At 48.0% G+C, this 15098-nt stretch overlaps 1 protein-coding gene across 9 annotated transcripts in view; it reads left to right on the top strand.

Moving 5' to 3' along the window:
* Positions 1-11577: 11577 nt before the first annotated feature.
* ANK1 (ankyrin 1) overlaps positions 11578-15098 on the top strand; it is a 175901-nt gene continuing 172380 nt past the window's right edge. For all 9 annotated transcript variants that reach the window (XR_013989510.1, XM_081016434.1, XM_081016440.1 and 6 more), the window contains exon 1: positions 11578-11736. Coding sequence is in view for 8 of the 9 variants with exons in the window: in XM_081016434.1 (XP_080872560.1) it covers positions 11611-11736 (126 nt within the window). In the remaining variant the exon portion in view is untranslated. The remainder of the gene's footprint in view (positions 11737-15098) is intronic.

Raw genomic sequence — 15098 nt, forward strand, 5'->3', positions numbered from 1 at the left:
TTACAGACTCCGCTAACCCAGAAATAGTGCTTCAGGTTAAGAACTTCGCTTCAGGATGAGAACAGAAATTGTGCTCCGGCGGCACGGCAGCAGCAGGAGGCCCCATTAGCTAAAGTGGTGCTTCAGGTTAAGAACAGTTTCAGGTTAAGAATGAACCTCCAGAACGAATTAAGTACTTAACCTGAGGTACCACTGTATAGGAATGACTCCTTTAACAGGGCAATGAAAACGTAGTAATGTATATGGCGACTGATTTTTTAAAAGAATATTTCAATTTATTTAAATAATATTGATGATGATGATGATAAACATAACAACAATTTTGATGACATGATTTTCAGACAGACCTATCTGAAAACTGATGGAGGGCAGAGCTTAGTTTCACTTCCTTGATTGGAAACTCAGGAATTTTGGAACGGTTGATGGCTCTAGGGCACTGGCAACTAGAACAAGTCTCAATATGTTGAATCATAGAATTGCAGAGCTGGGAAGGACGCAAACGGCCATGTAGCCCAACCTCCTGCGATGCAGGGATCTCAGCCAAAGCATCCATGTCAGATGGCCGTCCAGCCCCTGCTTAGAAACCACCACTTTCCGAGGGAGACCGTTCCACTGTTTAGTTGGAACTTCCTTTCTTGTAATTTGAATCCATTGATTTGGGTTCTACTCTCTGGAGCAGCAGAAAACAAGGCTGCACCATCCTCCATGTGACAGCCCTTCAGACAGTTGAAGATGACTATCATATCATTAATGTACTTTCTCTCAAGTTTCAGCAGGTGCTAGCACTGCACAATTTTATACATGCCTTCTCAGAAGTAAGTCCCATTCAGTTTAGGGCTTACTCCCAGGAAAATTACTCCCAGGTTTGCAGATTTCAATAGCAGTTTTGCCTTAGGAGGGTTTTGATATTTCTGCAAATATTATGCAGACGTTTTTATTAGCTCCAGTTTGGATGAAAATAATTGAAATCACTCTTTATCTTTTTTAAAATAAAAAAAATCCTTCCAGTAGCACCTTTAAGACCAACTAAGTTATAGTTGGTCTTAAAGGTGCTACTGGAAGGATTTTTTTTTATTTTGACTATGGCAGACCAACACGACTACCTATCTGTAACTATCTTTTTTTAAAAAAGACTTTGTTGAGTAATGAAAACATTATACAATGCAGTAGAACACAGCAAAGAATCAACAGGTGGCTTACCATTATTGATCCGTGATACATAATTAGAGAGCACTTCAAAATATAGAAAGGTTCAATCCAGGAATGACTTTTCTTAAGAAACTTCACCCCCCATATCCATTACAAAATTTGCCTAGCCCCGATAATAGAATCATTCCCAAAATATGTTTTGAGGAAGGCACTGATGAAATAATTTGGCTTCGTTGAGCCAAAAGCAACTACCCAGAGAGGAGCAGGCCCCCGTTGCAACCCTGTGTGAGTCACTGCTTTGGACATTCCTCTTCCCAATCAATATCCACTGGAAAGCTGGTCCTTTTGCCACATCACTGCAGTGTGTATGGTTGTTCTGTGGCATCCCACACGAGTCCCTGGGCTGGGCTTGCTTTTCCAATGAAGATGTACAGTAGATAGGGCAAACTGGACAAGAGCACTTCGTGGCTCTCAGTTTTTGTGTGAGCTGTATACAGTGAGATATTAGACCTAATTCTCCCTTGTATGTGGTTGAGCAATTTCCGCTTTGTTTTTTTAAAAAAATAATAATATTTATTAGTAGTTTTCAGAATTATAAGAAGAAAAACATTAAAAAGAACATTAAAAAAACAACACTATAATAGGCAAAAAAGAAAAAAGAAAAAACACAAAAACCAATACAACAAAAAGATAAAAAGAAAAAAGAAAACAACACAAATCCCAAATTACATATCTAAAACTTCCATTTGCTTGTTTCATTGACTTCCTCACACCTCCCTTTTTGTATTCTAGTTTAATTAGTTATTTCAGCAAATTCTTTCCATCTTTCTCAATTTTTGTTAAAAAATTCATCCTAACCTAATTTAATCTAGTAATTAACTCAACAAATCGTTTCCATCTTTCCCCATATTCTATTATTCACATTACCTTAATTAATTTAACCTTATCTTACCCTAATACACCTTAAAGCTTGAATCTTAGTTATCAAATATACATTACTCCTGATATCATTTCTGCTAAAGTCATATAGTTTCATTCCAACATTTCCCCTAATATTCATTAATTTTTAGCCAATTCCCCAAATAGAAAATTTTCTTTATAAATTTTCTTCCAATCTTCATCCCAACGTCCCTTCTTCCTGGTCTCGGATCGTGTCAGTCCTTACTGTCCATTCCATCTAGTCCATCAACCTGGAAGCCTTATGTCCGAGGCCCTTAAGTCTCTTCCATGTCCCTTCTGCAATTCTTCTTCTTCTTGTTTATACTTGCCCTTTTCCTTGTCTTTTGTTGGTCTCTTTCTTAGTTTCTTTCCTTTCTCACTGGGGGGGTAGGCCTCTGGGGGATTCCAAGCCAAAATTGTCTCCATCTCCCTTCATCAAACCCACCCATTCCCCACAGTCCCACAATCCTCAATATAGTCCAAAAAGTATTTAAAAGCATATTCCAAGGTCTCTCCAACGCCTCGGGACTCTCCATTTGTATTATTTGGGGTGCAACCGCATCCTCCTCCATTATCTTCTGCACTTGCCCAGTCAGTACAAATTCGTGAGTTGGTCCCTGGATTATTTCTGTATCAATATTCCCTGTTTGCCCACAGTTATTAACCGCAACAGTCAAATCCATTTTCTCATTCATCAAGTCCATCTTCTCATGCATCTGTTCCAGCAGGGCACTTGTCTTGCATAGGGCAAGCACCCAGTCTTCTTTCCAACTCATCTTTAGTCAAGGTCAGAAAAGCCTGTTCCCACGGTCTTAATCTCACATCTGTTGAGCCCTCAAATGTACTGCAGCAACAATTTGACAAGCTCCCTCTAGAGGAGGCAATTTCTATTTGTATCCATTTTTTTTAGGCAAGTCCAACAAAGGAAAATTACTTTCGTTTTTCAGATATTTTTCAGATATTTTGTTTCTTTAGGATGCAAAAGGCAACATTGGAATCAGCTTGTTTCTCTTCTTTAGCTATCTGTCAAAATATCCCATTCACAGTCAATTAACCTCTCCAACAATTTCTGTCTCTGACACCCCGTTCCCAGGTTAGAGACGGTGGAAACTTATCCTTCTTCACTCCCTCTCCTGCTAGGGTTGAACAAAGTTCCCCCCCTTTTCTCCTGCTTCCAAGGGGGTTTCAGTAATTCTAAATGAAGAAAATTTAGACTTTTTTGACAGCTTTCCAGGCTTTAGCTTACAAAGTTTTTGCTTTAGTCTATATACAAAAAGCGGAAGGCAGACTTCCTGTTTTGAACCTTCCCGCTTCGATACCAAATTAAGAAATTTCTTGATCCAATTTTCTGTTTCTACTCACGGGTACTTATTTTAAATCCAATTGTCCACAGGAAAAAGTCAGCGCTCTCCGGCAATGGCTGTGCGGCTTCACTCCGTGAAAGTAGCAGTCAGTTCGCAGCACCGCGCATCTCACCCCACTTCGCTCTGGAGCCCCTAAATGGGATTCCCTGCGAGTAGGGGGGCGCTCCTGGTGCCCTGCCGAACCCCACGTTCCCAGGCTTCCTCTGCCTGGGATTTCTAGCGGGTCCCCGCCTTCGCCGCGGCGGGAAGACCCAGTTTCCATGGAGCCCGTTCCTCCAGACGGAGGAACTCCGCAATTCACCGATGGCGCTGACCCGGAAGTACCCTAGCAATTTCCGCTTTGTTGCCAATGCTTGCCTGTTGTATCTCTACATGAGCCAGTGTTTGGCACTTACTTATGAAATGGGGTTCATGCTCAGAATGATATGCAGAAACACAGGATATTCTTTTTTTAAAAAATAATTTTTATTAACAGGCCAATCAAATCACATTAATTCCAAATCACATTAATTCCAAATTACATAGCCAAATTTTAAAATTTTTTGTTGGGGGTACCCATACTTCGAGCTCCGAAAGGGATCCAAACATCTCTCTTGCTGCTGCTTTAATATACACAGTTCTGTCCAAATAGTATTCACAGTTCTATTCCATCTTCTCTTTGTTGTTTTCCTTATCTTCTTGTTTTCTTTATGATCTCTGATAGTCTCCACAAGCAGGTTGAAAACAAACGTTGTTATATCCTGTGTGGATTTTACACTCCAAGAGCCATATCAAAACAGACAGACATCATTTCAACACCTCCGTACAAAACGTTTCCCACAGTCTGTCCTGATTTCCACAGGCCTGCCGCTCTCATAAATTTTCTCAGGGGGGCCCTGCCAGGCCGATCTCACATTCCGATATAGTAACGAGCCATAGTCCTGCTCCCCCTCAGTCCTCCTGCGGGCAGGCCTGCCATAACAATCTCTTTTTATGACTGCGTCACAGAGAACTTTCTTTCCTTTCTCGATGTTCCCACACGCCATATTTTTGATTAGTAACTAATTTCCACACAGTTCTTACTCCTCCTGCTTGTGATCAGTAATCACAATGATTCTTTCTTAGGGGGAGGGGTTATTGGGTACTCACATAAGACAAAAAAAGAAAAGTTCCCCCCCCCTTTCAGTCTCGCTCCGACATACCAATCCTTTGATGATTCTTCTTCTTGATTTATTGTTGAATCCAGCCCGTCGCTCCACATCCCAGAGATCCCTTTAATTAGCAGTCTTTACTCCCAATCTTCACTCAAAGTATGTGCATTTGCTTCTTTTCTAATTGTTTATTTCGAGCTAATGCAGTCAGCACGCGATCAGAGACAGCGTCCGGGAGAGCCGGACCCACATGAAGGCTTTGTGCCTAGTGCCCTCACCCCCTTCTTTCGAATCCGGGGGTGATTTATGGCCACAGCAGGCAAGGGCAGTGTTCCCCATTCCCTTGGGCAACAAGGGAGGCTGCATACTCCCATATCAGCCTCTTAATTACCTCGTGTGAGCCGGAGAGATGTTATTGTCGGCCATCTTCCAATGCACCCCTAGCGGCCCCCAACAACACAGGATATTCTTATGCTTTCACAAACAGAATCCAGGTGCAAAAGAGACATGGAATAAAATATTTCTGATCCCCCAAATTTGTTTTTATACCTGAACTGAACTAGGGTTACATTTGTAATAATAAAATAAATTATTATTATTATTATTATTATTATTATTATTATTATTATCATCCCTGCCCCCACCCTCCACTTTCTTCATTTCAATAGTATAAATTCTTTTTGGGGTGGGGGAATCATTTTGTTCTTGCCATTATCAAACAGTTGGAAATAAGAAAACTTTGCAGATCTACTTCAAATCACCCAGCGATCTCCCAATACAGTGGTACCTCGGGTTACAGACGCTTCAGGTTACAGACGCTTCAGGTTACAGACTCCGCTAACCCAGATATAATACCTCGGGTTAAGAACTTTGCTTCAGGATGAGAACAGAAATCGTGCTCTGGCAGCAGCGGGAGGCCCCATTAGCTAAAGTGGTGCTTCAGGTTAAGAACAGTTTCAGGTTAAGAACGGACCTCCAGGATGAATTAAGTACGTAACCAGAGGTACCGCTGTAGTTCCCAATCTGCCTTCTCCCTGACACCACTGAAGAAACCTTTTGCAACAGGAGGAGGTGAAGACTGTTTCCAATTAAAATTTCTAGCATCAGCTATTCGGAAAATTGCAACAAAAATCTTTTGAGCTTTTTAAATTAAAGATTTCAGGTTGTGATTATTGTTTAACAATGGAATACAAATGAAGTTTTGCTCCATGGTGGCATCTCATGAGCTAATCAATTTTTGGCAGCCCAAACCTGCACCAATGGAATGATTGAGTCAACATGCTGACAACTTTTGTGACAATTGTCGTCAGCCTAATTTGAGGCAATACAACTACGGAAGTTGTTCCCAGCCTATAAACTGGACGGTAACTTTAGATGTGCTCTGCTTAAGCAAACTCTATAGAAGCTAAAAGCAGACTGAGGCAACATCACCCTTTAAAATGGCTGGGGTAATAAACACGTCTTAACCTGGAGCCAAAAAGCTTGCAATGCCTCCTCTAGTTTGGGGAACCACCACAGAAATGGCTCTCTCCTTTGTACATACATACATACATATTATATGTGCCTTAATCAGTCTTCAGCTTGCTGCTGATTTTAATTGTTATTTGAAAGTTTTAATTTTCTGTTTTTACTGATAATTTTGATTTACTCTGCTTTGAGGTTTTTGGTTTTTTACAATCAAGTGGTAAATAATTTTTTATTAACTATATGAGTCTTCTTCTTTGGTGATCACTCGTAGCCAAGTAAGATTGTCTTCCATAAACACGGTTTTAACAATAAGGCCGTAAGTCATTGTGGAGGCCAGTTCTGGATCCATACGTCCTTCCACAGTGGGGACATTGGTTTCTGGACGAGAGTTGATCATGGTGAGAGTTTGCCAAATGTGCCTTCCTCTTAGCACCTTTCTCCCTTGCGTCCTGAGTTTGAGTGCCTTCAAAGCCCATGGCACCTTTGGTAAAGGCTGTTCTCCAACTGGAACACTTGCAGGCAAGTGTTTTCCAATTGTTGGTGTTTATACTACAGTACATTTTTTTAGATTGAATTAAATGAGTAGTGCAACTCTGCTAAGGGAGGCGCTCTGAGAAGGGCCTCAGCAGAAGACAGAACATAGGAAGCTGCCCCCTACCCAATCACACTACTGGTCCATCTAGCTCCCTATTATTTACATTGACTGGCAGCTGCCCTCCAGGTGAGGCTCATGTTACAGACCACTTCATGCCCAAATAATATCCTCCTCTGCAGAAAGCTAGCATGCCAGGAAAAAGGGACCCAATTGAGCCAAGATATCAAGATTTGCAATCCCAGACGAAAAGTAGGCCAGTCTCTCACCAGGTCAGACCCTGGACAGCTCCAAGAGACAGTTAGCTTTTTCTCCATAGCTCAGTAGCAGAGAATCTGCTTGGCCTTTTGAAGGTCCCAGGCTCAATCCCTGCCATCTCCAGGCAGGACTGCAAGATAGCGCTGCTGGAACCCCTGGAAAGCTGCTCCCAGCCAGTGCTGCTCCCAATACTGAGCGGGGTGGACTAGTGGTGTTCCTCTCTTCGGTTGAGGCCCTTCACCGAGGGCCCTCCTTACAGAAAGCGCCCTAGGCTGGCTGGAATTTGACAATGGCTGGAGGGCACCACATTGGGGATCCCTCATGGGATGGTTTGAAGGCTGGACAAGGGCTTAGGAGGCTCAGGTTCAAATTCCCCTTCAGCCATAAAGCTTATTGGGTGACATTGAGCCAACTCTCAGCCTACACCAAAGGTGAAGATCCTGTGCCCCCCCCCCCATGTTTGTGTGAATTTCCATGTGGTAATCATGCATCCTGGGCTCTTCCAATTGGCTGCTCCTACATTACAAGGGGGGCTCCAGCCAGTATAGCCAATTGACAGGAGCGAGCTGGCAGTAAATCACAAGCTGGTGTTAAGTGTTGGAGTTAACTCTTTATTATCAAGAACACAATCTGCACTGACTTGGCTTAGTATCAAGCCTAATGAGCACAGTAGCTAATACCTGGTAGGTTGAGCTACCATACCCCACGGTTCAGTTGCCAAGACTGAAAGTCCCCACCTCCCCTGGGTTTTTCCCAAGCAATCAGAGATTGTGCCTGTGTGAATCCAACGTCTTGTCAGGAGGGGGAGACACCCATGACTCTTCACCAGCCTGGCTCATGTCTGCCTCTTGGCCTCCCTCATCCGACTCTCCTGCTTCAGCTTCTGCCTCTGAGTCTGGACTTATTTCTGCCACAGACTCCCCCAGCTCACTAAGCCCTGTTACCTCTTCAGCTTCCAGCACCTCCTTTTCCCAGTCTTCTTTCTCTAAGCACTCATTGTTGTCCCACCACCACTCTGCAGGTTCTGAGCTTTCTTCCATTGGGGGTTCCCCCAGCAGTGTCCTCCCACCATTCCTTTGCCTCCAGCCAGTCCATGACACCAATGGTCAAGACTGATGGTCAAGAGCTATAGTTCAGAAACTCCTGGGAGCAACAAGATCCATTTTTCACTGAGGGTGGGGGAAAGACCACACATACCACCTTGCATTCCTGGGAGAAAGGAGGGAAAGAAAGCTGATAAATGACATTTCATCCAATCCCATTGTGGGTTTCCCCTTCTCCCCCCAGCTGGGGGGCTGCGTGACCCCTGGGCCACCTCCAGCTACCTCTCACCCTCCCGCTCTTAAGGGCACAGAGTAGGGCAGATGGCCTCCCATTACGGCTGCCTCTGCCTCTCCAGCAGTCAGCCACACCCTCTCTCCCTTGCCAGCTGGCTGCTCCTGGAAAGGACTCCACAGCCCTCGGGTGCAAATACTGAAGCCAAGATATTTGTGGCAAGGAGTAGCCATGATGAATTCCAATTAAAAACAAAGCCAAAATAAAGACAAGGAGCCCTTTTAAGCTTTGCCCCAGGCAGGGCACTTCTCTCCTGCCCCAACAATAACTTGCTGACAGTTTTGGAAAGGATCTCCAACACGACATGTGTGAGAGGCAGACCCAAGTCTGTGTGCATGGAAGACAGCATCCAAAGTGGGGTGATGCTGCTTGCTCTTTCCAAAGCACCCCCACCTGTGTTTTAGCAAGGCCAGCCAAACACTGTCCAGTGGAAGATGTCAATAGTGTGGGAATGTTCAGGGTGGCAGAAGAAGTAATATTGTTTATTAATATCCTTCCTAACTTGTGCTAGCAAGTTCCTTTACTTAGCAGAGTTTACATTCCCCTTCTCAGGCACAGCAGAAATCTGGTTGCAGGCTTGTTAGAACCTCTTACTATTATGCAATTCAATCTCCCTCAGATTGAATTGTATGTTCCTGGTAAGATCCCCTTTTGAATCCCTCATAAAAGAATAAAGACACCACAGTCTTATTCATACTCAATAAAAATAAAGTTTACTCACGATCAGGCAGAGCACAGCGTGATCCCTGAAGGCAGACTTTTGGCTTAAAGTTACAAACTTATACTAACAGGTTTATCCCATAAGACAGATGACCTGGGGGACTGCTTGGCTGGCAGCCAGCAGCTCATTCCAGGAAGTTTGCAGGACGAAAAGAAGATGGAAGAAAGGGAGAGAGTGGCAACATGCCTTGTCCTTTTATCAGGTCTGGAAAGGTCATGCCCACCCACCAGCGGCGTAGCGTGGGTTGTCAGCACCCGGGGCAAGGCAAGTAATTTGCGCCCCCTAACCCGGGGCAAGGCAAGTAATTTACGCCCCCTAACCCCTAACCTGCCGCCGCTGCCAGCTTCTTGCTGCTGCCTGGGCTGGTCTGGTGTGGTTCTCTCCCGCGCTCAGCGCTGCGCTGGGCGGCCGCTGCACTGTCCCTCCCCCAGATAGTCCCTCGCTCTCTCTCCGCACCGCACGCCTGGCACCCACCCCCTCCACAGTGGGCGGCGACCCAGCGGCTCGGATCGGATTCGCACAGCCAGCACTGCAGTGAGAGAGAGTGAGTGAGCCAGGTAGGGGCAGAGAGCTGCGAGTGTGAGCGCTCCCCCCAGATGTTGTGCCCGGTGCGGCCGGCCCCCCCTGCACCCCCCACGCTACGCCACTGCCACCCACTAGTCCCATGCAAGGAAGGATGCTCCAGGCCAGGAGGAACAGGAAGTTGCGACTGGCTGGACCAAACATTCCCTTCCATGTCCACTCTAGCAAAACAAGGACTGTTGTATTTGACTGCTCCCAGTGGGTTACATCCCATAAATAGCTGCCCCCCCACCTCCCAGTTGCTTTTAACCTTCCAGCCTATTTTGGCAGTCTGAGGTAGCTAGCAAATACTCTGCAGACTTCTCATGCCCCATATGCTTGTGGTTTCTGTTTAGCTTGGTGGGCAAATGGCTTGCGCAGACTGGCACAGCAAGGCAGGAAGCTGCCTTATACGGAGGCAGACCACTGATCTATCTAGCTCAGTATTGTCTACACCTGGAATGGGGCACCTGTGGTCCTCCAGATGTTGCTGGACTACAACTCCCAGCATCCTTTCTTGCATCAGAAGAGCCTGCTGGATCCAGTCAATGGCCCATCCAGTCCCGCATCCTGTTCTCCAAGTGATCACCCAGATCCCTTCCCTCTGGAGTGATGGTGCCTTTGACAGGCACTGGATTCCAGTCTGGTTTGTGAAGGGAAGAGAAAGGGTTGGCTTGGTTGATCAAACAAACACCCTGTAAGATGGCCAGTCTGACTACTAGGCAAAGAGAGACAGCTGATTTTAGTCACGAAAGGGTAGCAAGCATTTATTATCCCCGTGTTGCAAGGCAGGTGCTGAATATAATGGAACAGCTGCTTGTTGCATCATCCAGGTGAGCTCTGATGCGATTTCAGCCTGGGTCATGGCATGCTGATGCAGCCCAATCCGATGCATTTCAACTCACAAACAAGTCCTGCTGAGTTACTCTCAAGTAACTATGCTTAGGATCACAGCCTCCCCTACACTAGACGTGTGCCAAGGACCAAAGCCACTGTCTCCCCTCCCTGCTCCCTGTCGCCCAACTGGGTTTGGCCTTGGATCATGTGCCCAGTGGCCTGTTCACACACAGAGAACAATTTCCTTCCTAGGGAGGAACTGGAATACTCTGCAAGGCATTTTGGGTCTTTCCTGACTGTGGCTTCTGTACACTTCTAAATTTCTACAAAAGAAAAACAAAACAGGCATGCCTTTTAGCATTCCATCCCCTCTACAATCTGAAAGCAGGGGGGCTCTCTGCCCACAGCCTTGCCTGTTGAAAGCAGCAGAACTCTGCACCTGCTCAGGGGCCCTCTGACCCGCAGACCTGCCAGTGGAAGGAAACTTAACTCTGCACCCTCTCTTTTCTTCACGATGTTCCAGAGTTGAGCTCATTCATTGAAAAGAGATGCTTAGGGGGCGGGCAGCCGAGGGGGGCCCTCCTCCTCTTCCCCCTGCGGCGAGCACAGAGAGAGCCCCTGCCAGATGGGCAGGTGGTGGTGGGCAGGAGCCGTCCCCTGCTTAGCCCAGGCAGAGCCGCATCTGCATCGATTCAGATCCCATCCCGTCGCCCCCTCCCGCCGCTGCTGAGCGGTTAGTGGCCGCGCGGGGAGCATCTGAGCTGGGCAGACGCGCCACCGCAGCGGCAGCGGCAGCAGCGGCAGCAACCCCCCCACTGCAGCGGCGGAGGCGGAGGCGCCCTACCTGCCCGCAGCCCGCCTCGCTTCGCCTGCGCAGGTGGCCCGTCGGAGCCGCCGCCTCGCCGGAGCCGGCATGCCGGGGGCCAGCTCGCCGGGCGGGCCGCCGGGAAGCGCGCACTGAAGCCCAGCGGCCGGAGCGCGCCCAGCCCTCGCGCCCCGCTGCGCGCCATCCTCCGCGCCCGGGCCGCCTTGCCCCTCGCCTCCCGAGCTCCCGGCGCGCCGCGCCCGCCCGCCTCCTGCCGCAGCAGCAGCCTCTCCTCCGGCCGCGGCGCCGCTTCCCCTCCCGCGCGGCCGCAGCGCAGCTGCTCGGGCGCGGGGCGGCGGGACTGCAGTGGCCGCCGCCGCGTCGGCGTCGTCTGGGGCCGTCCTGGTCCTGGTCTGGGGCCGCGTGCGGGGCTGGTGCGGCGGCTGCTCGCCATGGCGCAGGCGGCCAAGCAGCTCAAGAAGATCAAAGACATCGAGGCGCAGGCCTTGCAGGAGCAGAAGGAGAAGGAGGAGTCCAACCGCAAGCGCAGGAACCGCTCGCGGGACCGCAAGAAAAAGGTGCGCAGGGCCCGGGCGCGCGCGGGGCGGCGGCGAGGGGAGGGCTGGGGCAGGTGGAACCCCCTCCTGCAGATCCCGGGGGCGCGGATGGGTCTGCGCTCTGGGGATGGGCCGGGGCGTCCTCCACTTCCTCCAGCCCGTGGGGAGTAGCTTCTCCCGGGCAAGTTTCTTTGGCGTGGCGGTGTTTTCCGGCTTTGGGATCAGGCGTCGCCGAGCGCGCACTGGCTTTTGATCCGCCGCCTCTCCCTGGCCGCGCTGGTTTCCAGGCGCGCCGGACAGTGGAGCCCCGGGAAGGTCCTGGCTAGGGTAGAAGAGGGGCTGCGGTGGTGGGGACCTCTCCGCCCTCCATCCGCCTGTCCGAACAGCTAGCCTTCTGTTGCCTCTAGTCTGGCGTCCAGTGGGCGAAGATACCCACAGCTTAGAAGTCCCCATCTCCCGCCAAGCGCGGGGCCTGCGCTGCAGCTCCTGGGGGCTCCTCCTTCCCTTTCCAGGGACCCTGAAGCCCGGCTTGGGAGGCTGCAGACGGACTAGTCCAGCCTTCCCCCAGCTTCGTGCCCTCCAGCTGGCGGGGGGCTGAGGGGAGGAGGCGGGGACCAGGTCCCAGGAGCCATAAAGCAGCTTGGGGACCCTTCCCGGTAGTTCCTTTGGCAGGTTCTGGACTCCTCCTGGCTTTGGTCCATTTTGCCCGTGCTGGATGTTGTGCTTCTCCTCTTGCCCCTTTCCCTTTCTGCTCGTTCGTATATTTCCAGACGCTGCTGTTTTGAAGGACTCCAGGGGTGGGAACTGGCAATACTAGTGCCTCTCCAAATGGTGTCGGACTCCACTTCCCATCATGCTGACCATTGGCTGGTCTGACTGGGGCTGATGGGAGCTGGAGCCCCGCAAGGTCTGGAGGTCCACAGGTTTGCCTGGAGTCCTTTGTTCGCCTGGGCACGGGGCGGTGTTCTGCTGGCTGCCTCTTTGCATGGGGATAAGGATGCAAGGCAAGACCTGCTCGCCTGTTGTTCTTTCAGTGGCCGCCCGAAAGTCGCCTGAGACGGCATCAGACCATTGGTCCATCTAGCTCAGTATTTCCGACACAGACTGGCAGCAGCTCTTCAGGGTTTCCCAGCAATACCTGGAAATGTCCGCTAGGGATTGACCCTGGGACCTTCTGCCTCTGAGCTCCAGCCCTTCTCCTGCAGCATGAATCAGGCAGCTTAACACCCCCCCTTGGCATCTGGTCTTCAATGGTATACTTCCTCTGTGCACTGAAGCTCCATTGAACTATTATTGGCTAATAGATAGCTTTATGTGTTTCTCATTCACAAACTTACTTACTCCTAATTATATGGCAATAGGGGTGGGGAGGGCTTTTGCTGGGGGCTCCAAATGCCAGGTATCCCATGATTAAACCTGAGACTGCATTTCTTTTCCTTTCCCTTTGTAGGAAGCTGTTCTTCCCGTTTCAGCTTAAGGAGATTCAATTCCCTTCTTTTGGAGGGGAAGTGAAATGATAGTTCTGCCCCCTTTAAAGGGCCAGCTGATGTTCATAATGCAGTATTCAGAGGTGAGATGAGGTGGCCGCCTGGGGCAATGGATTTTAGGTGTTATTAGAATACCCCCCCCCTTTCCATGTGCAGGTGTCATTGGGAGGGGCCGTAGCTCAATGGCCGAGCATTTGCTCTACACACAGAAGGTCCCAGATGCATCCATTCACTGGTGTCTCCAGGTAGGGAGAGGCCTTGAGATTCTGGAAAGCTGATGCCAGCAGCCATTGTAGGGCTCTAGACAATCTAAGTTAGATGGACCAAAGGTCCAGCTCTGTGCCACGCAGGTTTATATATAAATGAACAGGAGCTGCTCCTGTTCCTTTCAGTTTCCAGGTGGATTATGATCCATGCTAATTAGTATGTGAGGCTGATGCCATTTGAATTTCCAGCTGATGCCTTAGCCTGGCTCTTGCAGAAATGTCCCTGCTAGGGATGTCCGCTAGCTTTTGAGTTGCACAGAATTGTTCCTCAGCCTGAAGAGAGTGGATGTGGGGAAAAGGAGGATACAATCTTTGCCTGAAGTTTGTTTCAGTCTTAAGATGGTCTTATCCTTGCTGGGAAACAACCATTCCCGCCTCCCTCTCTTTTTGAGATCATCCAGGAAGAGGATGAATTTTTTGTAATCCGAAGCTTGCATCCCACAGTGTGAATACTGGTTGATTCTTATTAAAAGTATTTTAAATCACACTTATTTTGGGCATCGTGGGTCAACACAGCTATCTCATTTTGATCATAGCAGGAATCTATCAAAGTTACTTTAAGAATGAAATACTCTGTATGAAGACAGGGCTTTGAATTCAGTGTTTATATGCATCAGAAGTCTATGAAGATAATTTGTGTGAACAAGCTGTATTATAGCAAGTTTCTATATACACAGTCTCCTGGTCACCTATGGGGAGTCATAATCTTATACAGGCAAACAGACTTTTTTTTTTAATGGCAAAGAAATCAGTCTCTTTCTACCTGGTGATACATTGCAAATGGCTAATGGGTGTGTGTGGGCAAACAGGCTAGGAATAAAACAAACCCTATATACTAGCAGCAGTTTTGTAGTTGTACAGGCAATGACCAATTTATGCATGTCCAACTGAAATGTAAGCCCACATGCAAGCATCACGCTGAACCCAGAAGAGAGATGCCTGGAGGTCTTTGCATGGAGCATACATACAGAAAGGGAGAAAGGTTACAGTTGGTTTTCTTTGTTTCACTAGGTCCCACGTTTTGGAGTCTAGAGGGCCTGGAACCTCATTTCACCCAGTTCTTTCATTCATGCTTAACACCTGAGGCCTGCAGCAGCAAGCAGCCTTTTTGCAAAAAGAATGGTTCGTCGCAGTCAAAGACTACCCACAGAACTTTCATTACCATCTCATGTGTTCTTTTAAAGGAGTCTGTTCACACAGTCAGTGGCAAATAGCCAAGTAGTGAGAAATCAGGTGATATGTGTGTTTGCATCCATGTGTCCATGCATCTTTTGAGGATAAAAACCATTTCATCCATCCTCTGCAATATTGCCTTATAGACTTCCTCCAGCAATTAGATGCTGCCTGAGAAAATGTGAAACATCTTGGTTAAATAGTTCATCATGTCAGTAAAGGGTTGGGAGTATATTTTCTCAGTCTGGGCTCCTTTATTCAGCCTGCTCCTTTCTTTATTTTATTTAAAATATTTTAATGTCACTTTTAGGGGCAAAAAGTCATCCTGAAGCAAGCATATGTGATTAAATCCAATGCAATCTTACATCTTGAAATAAATAATAAAAGCCAGCACTAAATTAATAAAACCCATCCTGCCTGGAGGTAGGATGTGTGTATGTTTGTGTGTGTGTGTGTG

Source organism: Podarcis pityusensis (genome assembly GCF_964106645.2).
Source record: "Podarcis pityusensis genome assembly, chromosome: 8".
Lineage (NCBI taxonomy): Eukaryota > Metazoa > Chordata > Lepidosauria > Squamata > Lacertidae > Podarcis > Podarcis pityusensis.